Source organism: Morone saxatilis, unplaced genomic scaffold (assembly GCF_004916995.1).
Source record: "Morone saxatilis isolate NCDOM2014 unplaced genomic scaffold, NCSU_SB_2.0 Contig21, whole genome shotgun sequence".
In the NCBI taxonomy this organism is placed as follows: domain Eukaryota; kingdom Metazoa; phylum Chordata; class Actinopteri; family Moronidae; genus Morone; species Morone saxatilis.
The window spans coordinates 4133145-4143250 of NW_023339774.1; the positions used below are offsets into that span (position 1 = coordinate 4133145).

At 42.6% G+C, this 10106-nt stretch overlaps 1 protein-coding gene across 1 annotated transcript in view; it reads right to left on the reverse strand.

The window, feature by feature from the left end:
• The window catches only part of LOC118332310 (amyloid-beta A4 precursor protein-binding family A member 1-like), a gene marked incomplete in the record, with an annotated part of 16660 nt that overhangs the window by 1498 nt on the left and 5056 nt on the right, over positions 1-10106 (reverse strand). The window contains 7 exon segments of the mRNA XM_035667525.1: positions 1272-1472; positions 1688-1774; positions 2049-2081; positions 5972-6117; positions 6413-6452; positions 7165-7545; positions 8426-10106. Coding sequence (XP_035523418.1) covers positions 1272-1472; positions 1688-1774; positions 2049-2081; positions 5972-6117; positions 6413-6452; positions 7165-7545; positions 8426-10106 — 2569 coding nt within the window.

Here is a 10106-nt window from a genome sequence, read left to right on the forward strand (position 1 = left end):
GAGAGAGAGAGAGAGAGACCAGGGCTTGTAAATGATGGGAACTTTTATAGTCCCTGTGGCAAATTTTGTCTGCACAGACCTCATGTTTAAAAGTCTTGTTTACATCCCGCTAAGACACACACACACACACACTAGTACAATATTTGTGAGGACCCTTACTGATTTGATGCATTGCTTATTTGTACTCAACTTACCTTACTGTAACTTAATCCTAACCTTAAATTTAAAATCAATCTTATAGGCCCAGAAAACATGTTATCAATCAGTTCTTGCTAAACTAAATTCTGTCTGTCTGTAGCTGTAGGCCTGGTATTGACTTTTCCCTCTCACCATAAAATGATGTCCAAATTTTCTTTTAGCAATGGGCCGCGTTCCCAGATCTCAGCAATGAATGTGGTTATTATTACCGATAGGAACGATAACAAACCTACAAAAATAAGACATATATATATCCACACCAGAATTATCCTTTAAACTGCAGTTCTTCTAATGGCCACATGCTGCTCCAGGTACACTGTATTGGAATCTATTAAAAAAAGTCTCAAATTCTCTCTGAGAACACAGAGAGAGTGAATATTTTTATATATTATATAGAGTCAGTAGTACATTTCCCAGTTTCTAATGTACATCTTAGTGGCAGATATTGGGGAATAATTTGGGAAATACACTTGTTTGATTTCTTTTCAGCACTTGTGAAGTTAATCTATATCTAATTTTGTAGAAATGTTTAGCCTAGCTTAGCACGAACACTGGAAGTGGGTGGAAACTTATAACTGAAGGTCAAAGATGGGGACTTTTTTCCATTTTTTTTACAAACCAATAACAGCTGTGCTCAGTGATAGCCTGTATCATCTTATAAGTCACTTTCCACTCACTTCCCTCTAATTCTAAACAATATCCATGTGATATAGGGGATTCTTGGATGTGTAGGTGACTGTTAACTAGCTATGAGGGGTTGGGAGGTGTATTTTTCTGCTTTTGGTTGAGGCTAGCCGTTTCCCCTGCTTTCAGTGTTCGTGCAAAGCTAGTCTGAACTTGTCCTGGACTGTGTACTGAACACAGAGATGAAACTCCATCCAGCTCCCAGCAAGACAACAAACTGAGTGCTTACTTCCAACTTATTGAGTGTTGCTTTCTATAATGTCATAGGCAGCAATGGTGGTTTCGCAGTGGCGAGCAGTAAACGCCAACACAAGCTTCCCAACAGTATGATTTTTATGCTAATAGATAAAAATAAAACAACAATAATCTATTCATAATCAATAACTCACATCCTCGGACTCGAACACGTGGCAGATCATCCTGTACAGCCGCCTGTCGTCGTGGGTCATGGTGGTCTGCTCAGCTGTGTGGTCCAGGTTTTCCTGTGCGCTGCGGGAACGCACCATCTTCCCCCGGGCCATCAGCACCACCATGTTACCGATGTCAGCGATGTAGGAGATCGTCCTCAGTGGCAGGTCCATTAAAGACTCCTGGTGATCCAAACACGACAGGGGTTACTCTTAATTAAATCAGATTTGCTATGGGACACTGCTATGACATTATATCTGCTAAATAGAGACATTTTTTAATGAGGTTTGGTGAAGAAATCTAACCTGTCATCTCTCTTTGTGTAAAGACATTCTCCCTCCAGTACTGAAGGATTTAAGTTATTTACTGCTCAGTATGCATATTATTATTGTGATACCTGAGTGTCTGCATTGAGGACTTTGATCCTCTGTGTTGACATGAACAGATCAACCTCAGCAGTGGACGGAGCCTCCCCGTCGGGGCTCTGCACGGCCGGAGAGAAAACAAGAAAAGAAGTGAACAGAAGAAGCAACAGGTTGACGGACAGCAGCGAAGGAGAGCAATGCTGGCGTCACGACTGTCAAGAGCCATCAAATCTAACGGCTGCGAATAACATTTTAATGAAAGCGAAACACAGATGTCTCGTGCAATCTGCATGCGACACAAAATAACGATCCTGGTGGAGCTAACATTAGCATCTGAGCTCAAATTTCTGTCATTTTTAACATGAGACTTGTTCAATCACAAAACGAACGTACCTTTTTCCTGTTCTTCGCCTGCTTCTGAGCAGCCTGTAGTGATCAGAAAGCAGAATAGAGATTCAGAAAGAGACAAATAAAGACAAAAACAGTACAAGAAAATACCTTCTCCGGGGGGTGATCGACAAAAACCCAATCGCCTCATTCACTGTAGACCGTCTTTATTCCAAATGCCAAATTAGGGAACAAAAGGACTTTAAAGGTGTGTGTGTCTGTGTCTGTATGTGTGTGTGTGTGTGGGGGAGGACAGTGATGTTACTGTCTATCACATCTGACAACAGCAGGCTGCCAGAGGCCTTTGCAGCAAACATTATCAAAAGTTTCCTCTTCATCAATGTGACACAAACGACCCCGAAGAAAGACAAGCGACCTCATGTGTTTCTGGCAGACGCCTCATCACAGCTCTAGGTCTGCGGTTCCAAATGTTGGGCTTGTGCTGCCGTTTTGCTCTCTCAGCTGTATCTGTGTAGTTGGTAGGTGTAGTTAACTGGTAATGCCCTTTCTACAGCAGACTTACTAATAATATTACAACTAGTTGACTAATGAATTTGTTGATGAACAGAAAAATTGATAACTATTTTGATAATTGATTATTCGTCAAAGTAATTTTTCAAGCAAAATATTCATTTTCTGATTATCTTTGGGGTTTTGAACGGACAAAATAAGACAAAGATAGTTTCTTTAGGACAGAAGCATCACTCTGAATCATGTTGATGTCTGAACAGATAAGAGCGGACTGTGTCTTCATACAGTTCAGCAGGGTGGTGAGTCTTTTCCTAAATAAATGACCTCACTAGTTGTTATTTTTAGACAGGCAGTCAGCAGCTAGCTCTGTAGTTGTCGAGTGTTAATGATGGACAGCAGGCGGGTAGCGAACAGCAATAGAATCTTCTAGTTAAACTGCAATGAGATGAGTCTGTGGATATAACTGATACAAACTTGTTTAACACTATTGTAGACCAACATACCAGCCTCAAGTTAGCAAATAATCACAATTTAATAGGAACAATTGCATTTGGATATTTTCCACAAATCATTCAGCCCTAAATATAAGAATAAAAAATAAACAGGTTTGCTAATATTGTATTAAAACTTTTTTGATGCATAGAGATTGTACCGTTAAACCTCTATTAATATGAACTGGAGCTTATGGTGATATGGGATGATTAATGCAGTAAATTGATGTCAGTAAAGCTGACACACAGTGCTAATTAGTACTTATTTACTGTGGCCAGGAGAATGTTATTTTGTGGATTCTGTTGTTGAGACCCTCCCAGTCGCTCTCTGAACCCGGAGCAAACATGTCAGAATTTCTCAATTCAACCTCGCTGCTCGCCGGCTCCTCGGGCTATACGTCACATCATCATCACGAGCTCGAGTCTGACTCCTGACCTGTGGTGGACGTCACCGTATATCACTCTGTTAAGAGCTGTCATGTCACCTCCAGTATTTCATTTCATTTTATATTTGGCAGACATCTCGTATAATAATCAGCGTCCGTCTTTCTATGCCGACCTGGACTGTCCCGCTTGTGAGGCTGAAGCTGCAGAGCTCAGTCCTCCTCCTTCAGGAAAGATATTTTTACACACAGACTTTTATGTAATTTGTTTTTACCTATTTTATTCTGTATTTTCCATTATACTGCGGTTTTATGTCTGCATTTTTGTCAGTTTGTGAGCATCAGCTTCTGCAGTATTTGGACATCCAAGATATATTTTATTAAATGTTCATGCATATATGAGTCCTACGAGGACGAGGATTCTCATATTTATGAATCTGAAGAACATTTGTGTTTATCTGGCCTTCATTACTATGTAGTTAGTAGTTAGTATTATTGTTATTATTTACTATTATGTTGTACTCTTGGAAAAAAACACTACATAAGCAAGTAAAATGATCATATTATGTTTTATTTGTATTCTGTATTAGAAATACTCACATGCAATAAATTAATTAGATCAATTATTAATCGGATGCAATACAATCAATCAACAAAGTATACTCCTGAATCTATTCCATCAGATTGGTATTGACCCCGATACCGACACTATTAAACTGACCTTATTAAAGTGATCAGCCAGATGTGACAGATAAACATTAGATATAGTTTTCTGGTCTGTTCTTTTTTTTTCATTTGCTGAGGTGAGCTAATACTGATGCATAAAATTACTGCTGATACTTCATCATCGTCGTCACTTCCTGCTTCACATACTTCACAATAAAAGGATTGTACTATTACGGAAGCGGTACTGCTGAAGCCTGAAATGTTGAAAAAGTTCACTTTAGTTCTAAAACTGGTTTTTAGACATTATCTTAAATATTTGCCGGGAGGTCTTTTAAACAACAACAACAAAGTTATTACACTACAAAATGTTTTTTTAGCATGTTGGTTTTGTTTTGTAAGAGAACAGACCACAGCTCTGTGCTGTTTGTCAGGTCTGTCTGTGTGTTATATCTTGACAAGCTGAATGAGGTTGATGCTTTGTAATGACACAATTTCATCAACCTTCTAAATAATAGAATTAAAATTGGCACAAGCCTAAAAAGGATGTTGGTGAATTAATGTCTCCACTAGTTAATAACGGCTGAGTAGTTACAGCATCCTGTTAACTTAAAAAAGAATGGAAGATTACAGATTTTATTACTCTGTAGCAGCCACTACCTTGAGTCGGATCAGTGCATCCCTACAAGTGAGATGCCAGCTCATTCAGCCTGTCAGACAGCGAGCCTCCACTCTGTCTTTTCCATTCTGAACATGGAAAATGACTTATGTATCTCCCTCATCATTATACAGTCTCTAACCTTCTCCCTCCCTGTGGGTTTCTCAGACCTTAACGGAGGCAATGTCCTGGAACTGTCAGTCAACCATCCAGTAAGCAGAGTCCTCTTCTCGCCTCTGACTTTCTTCGCTCGATCTCCGAAATGGCAACGTCTTACTGCTCATCTCTCCCACAGTTCTATGTTTGAATGCCACGCTGTCACTGGAAGCCATCTTTCCCACTCACTGCCTGACACCTCCCGCCCTCAAGTGACTGCAACTACATTCACACAGGGAGCACAGATCTGTTTCTTGGTGTATCCACTATTAAGATGGGGTATTTCTTCTCATGTGAGCAGCAAAAACAACCCACATGAAATCATATACTGCTATATTTAGTTCAGTCACTGTGATCCAAGTGTTTGACTTCATGAACCGCGACTGGAGCAGAAAACAGGGCTTACAGTCTCCGGGGCTTCGCAGCCTTGATCAGGAGTTTATGTAACATCCAGTGGAGCTGAGGAGAGGAGCCTGTGTGACTGTGGATCAGGAGCAGTGATCTGTGGATGATGCATTGTGCACAACCCGGGGACTTTTCGCCCGCTGGCTGTATTGCCGGCTGAGGGTTTCTGACTTTAAAAGACTCAGATATGAAGCAAACCTCAGTTACATCACAGACGACCAAGTGTGTTAGATAATGTATCTCCTAACCAAGGAGCTAAGGAGGTAAGGATTTGATGACTGTTGTAAGCACTATTATTGAAAATGTAAACCATAAATATATAGGTTATCAAATTTTATGGTTGCGAAATTCAACTTTTTTTTATGGCTATCCCATCATATGGGGATATTCTAATGTGTAATGCATCATTTCAGACACATTTTTACCAATAAGCCAGTATTTATGGGGCTGGCATAAGAAATTCAGACATATTCAATTATATTTCTATGCCAAGATATATAGGTATACAGATCAACATTTCACCTTTGAATTAGAGTTAGTTAAATATAGTCAACAGAGGCAGCAATTGTACCAATCAAATTAAAAATTTTAATCACTTCCTATTATATAGTGCACTGTATTTTTTTTTTATCATATAGGGAATATGTGAACAAGGGAGTCATTTCAGACACCCGCTATGATATGAATAAACTCAACACTCACTCGTACTCTGTTCATGGCTTCCTGGGCCTGCTGCATTCGGGCACTCTTTGTGGGTGTCCTTTCTGACAGCAGGTGGGTGCAGCCCAGGTAGGTTGCTGCAAAGATGATGCCATCAATAAGGTCTTCAGGATCACATGGTCCCGGGACTGCATGAACCAAATGCGCTAGTTAGGCATATGTACACACACGCATATATCTGCAAGCACACAAACTTACTAAATACAGATTTAAAAGTGAAGATATGGCAATCTGGCAAAATGACACCCACCATCTACAATATCAGTACACTGAAATATGAAAACACAGCCTTGAACATAAAATAAAGGAAATTAAACAGATTGTAAATTGTCATGTGTTCAAGTATTTATCTTCATGTCGACAGATGAGAAGGACGCAGATGGAACTGAGTTTGATGTGATTTTCATATGCGAGTCCACTCACCATCCACAAACGTTGGAAACTGAGGAAGAGATCTGCGAATCTGAGAAGGCACAAAAGGGAAAAACTACATCAACATCCTTATTTCTATTCACATACTGCAGGTCTCCTTATTTAAATTCTGCAAGACTTTTACTGCTGTCACCCACTTAGCTGCTGGCAGATAAACCTTGTAAAAGATGCCAGGCTCCCTTTATCATCCATGTTGCCATGGATTCAGTAAGTTTCGCTGCAGTCTGCTACTTGAGACCAGTTTTTTTTTGCCTGTATTTGTTTACATTTTGACTAATTGCCAACATTAAAAGTATGCAGAATAAACTATTAAAGATTCCTCTTTGCAATGTAGCCATGGATGTGCAGACGACTGTCACTAGGGAATATAATATTTATAAAAATAAAATAATTTTTTTTTGACACCACATCAGAATTTTTTTTACCTAAAATCAAACTGCAAAAGAAACCATATCTTTGGCGTTGTGAAACCGTATCTGTCTTATCACTGAGGCCCCTTCTTCCTCATATGGGAAAATGATTCTACATGTTTTGTGTAAATGAGTGACTTGAGTGGGCTGGGGCTAGTTTACATCTCAATTTTACAATTCAAATGTAAATTCAAAATAATCAATTTAACTGTGACTGGATTGTTTGGATACCAAAAAAACTTAAAAAATGTCATGAATCTATACAAAGTTCTGGAGTTATAAGGAGCAGCTTTTTTTTCTATATTTTATAGATGTTTATTTGTGAACTCTGACCTCCTGGACAGACGGCGGCTGTGGAGGCGTCAGTGGCTGAACTTGTGGACGAGGCTGCTGAGCTGGAGGCTGCTGATGCTGTTGTTGATGTTGCATCTGTTGTTGATGCTGATGTTGACGTTGTTGATGCTGATTAGGCGGCACGTGTGCATACGGTTGTGGCTTTGTGTATGTCTGAGGCGGCCTCGCGTTGTCCCTCTGCTGTGGATGGTGGCCTTGGTGGTGGGGATGGTTGTGTTGGGGCTGCTGTTGGTGATAATGCTGAGGAGGAAACGCTCTGGCTGACTCAACTCTCAGCGGACTTACCGGTTCCCGAGCTGGAACTGAAGCGTAGCGGGACGGAGACTCAGAAACTGACTGTGAGGGGGAGTGAGGAGGCAACTGAGAGAAAAAAAGAGAGAAAAAAAAAATAGTAGTATTATTTTAAGTATGTAAAGAATAATCACTCAAAATAAATCACTCCTTTAAAACTGCAGTGCATCTATAGCAAATCACCTTATTCCAACAATACATGATTTAGGATTTGGGCGTTAGTCCAAGTAACAGAAAATGAAATGAGAGCCAGTGATGTAAATCTTCAGTCTGCTTGCGTCCAGAAAGTAATAAAATCTAATTTAATTATTGCAACACTGCAGACATCGGCAATGTCAATCATCAGTACAGCCTTAAAGGTATAGTTCAACATTTTGGGAGAGAAACAGAAATAGCACCACGGGTCATTTAAAAAAATACCTCTAAAATATAGCCACTTAAGTCACTTTTGGCTTTGGTTCATGTTTATGTGTCAAACAAATAAAGACAGCTTTAGAGTTGTTTGTATGCATATTTTTTTACTTTAGACAACTGACAGTATTTCATTTGTGAACAGAGCTTCTGGATCTGTGAAGTAAACGTGCGTTCTCTTTAACGGCCAGTGGGGGACAGCTCCATTAACTGCAAACTAAAAAGTCTGAAAGTATTGAGCCTAATAGAGAAATGACTCTACTTCTCACTTGATTAATTAGTCTTATATATTATTATATATTATTATAAGTCTTCTTCCATACAGCATGATGTTCATTTAGTAAATTCTGGTTCATTTAGAGTAAAACAGACGATAAAGCAGGGTATGCTTTAGGGCGTGGTTACCTTGTGATTGACAAGTCATTCTCAGTGAGTCTGTCCAGCTCAACACATGAACATCAGATCAAACTGTTTGGGATATATATTTTTCAGTAAAAACAACACAGTAAGCATTACTGATGAGTGAAGTCATACTTACATGGTCAGCTGTAGTCTGCAGAGGGTAAACGTCCTCTGTGGGACTGACCTCCTGCCTCATCACCCAAATCGGCTCCACAGGCTTGTCAGGTGTGTAGGGGGAGCGCACTGTCTTAGTCTTCACCTCCTCAATTGCCTCCCTAATGTCTTTAATGGCCAGGCTGATGGCGTCTCCTGAGCCCCTCGAGCCTTCCTCCCCTGGGAAGGCCACAGTGTTGCACTCCTCCTGGGCCTCGCCTGAGCCGCTCTGCATAGACGAAGGGCTCTTGGCCTGGGTTTCTGCTTGTCTAGGTGCCTGCCTGCAACTTTTGGGAACGGGGCTTTGATCGGCGCTGTCCCCCTCACCGTCGGACTGTTCGTCGTAGTGGTGCAGCCGGCAGCCAACTGAGCGGTCCAGAGGGGAGTGATGGGAACCGCGGTCTCTACCCTGCCTTGTGGAATAATGGGAGCCCTTGGTGGGGGAGGACAGAGCCCCTTTTTGTACATTCTCCTGTCTATGGCTGGTAAAGGGCTCTTGGTGGGACTCCTGCTGGGCCTCATTAGGCTCAGTCCTCCAACCAGATTGCCTGCGAGGTTCTCTGTGTAACTCGGGGTAGGAGGTCTTAAGGGGCTCAGGAAAAGAGTTAGGATGGGATTTTGGCTCTGAGTACGACTCGTAAACAGGCTCGGGGTAGGATTTTTGGTGGGACTCTGAATAAAAGTCTGCATAGGTTTTTGGATAAGATTCAGAGCTGGAAGTGAAGTGAGACAGCGAGCACGACTCAGAGCAATCCTCATCGTCGTCCTCATCTTCTTCTTCAGGTAGCAGGTCGGTGTCAGGCAGAGGGCTCAAACTGGTGTCCTCACTGAAGTGGTCAAGCTGGGGGAAGGGTGGAACGTCTGGGGATGAAGGAGGAGTTGGTGACTGGAGGGGCGGTGGGCTGTGGAGAGGTCCGTCCATACTGAGCGAGGCGGCACTCTCCGTGTCGGAGCAGAGATCAGTGATTTCACTTCCCTGAGCTGCAATGTCCTCCGCTACGTCATCCATCACTTCTTCCTGATCCTCCTCCACCCTCTCCACACGGTCCTCAGCTTCGTCATCCACTGTCTGCATGTCGTCATGGCAATCTCCATCATCCTCTGCCTGTTCTTGTTCTTTGTCCTTCTCCTTAACTTCCTCAGGTTCCTCTTCACACTCCCCTTTACAGTCCTGGAGATCTTCCTCCGCCTCAGCAGGAGGAGTGTGTCGGGGGTGCAGTTGCATGCTATGGGTTGCAGGACCAGGTGAGAGGTGGGTGGGGGTGACAACAGCAACGGGGGTTTGGTGAGGAGGTCCCCTGTCCTGCGAATGGTCCATTACAGGATCATCTGACGAGTGTTGCTGTACCTGCACTTCTGCCTGAACTTCTCTCTCATCTGCACCAGGTGAAGAGTCCTTCGTCTCTCCGATTGGTCGTCTCTGTCTGTGACCTCTGAACCTGGGGTTAGGGTCGCCATGACGGCGGTAACGGGCCACAGCAGGGCGGGGTTGCTGGACTGGACGAGGCTCAGTGTCTCGACTCTCTCCTCCATCCGGCTTGGAAGGAGCCACCGCCGGGACCAGACCAGGACTCTGAGCCTGGTTTTGGCCCTGCCCCTGCCCTTGCCCTGACGGAGGCCGCCGGCGATGCCGAGGGGGTCCGCGACCGGTGGGTGGGTGGTGG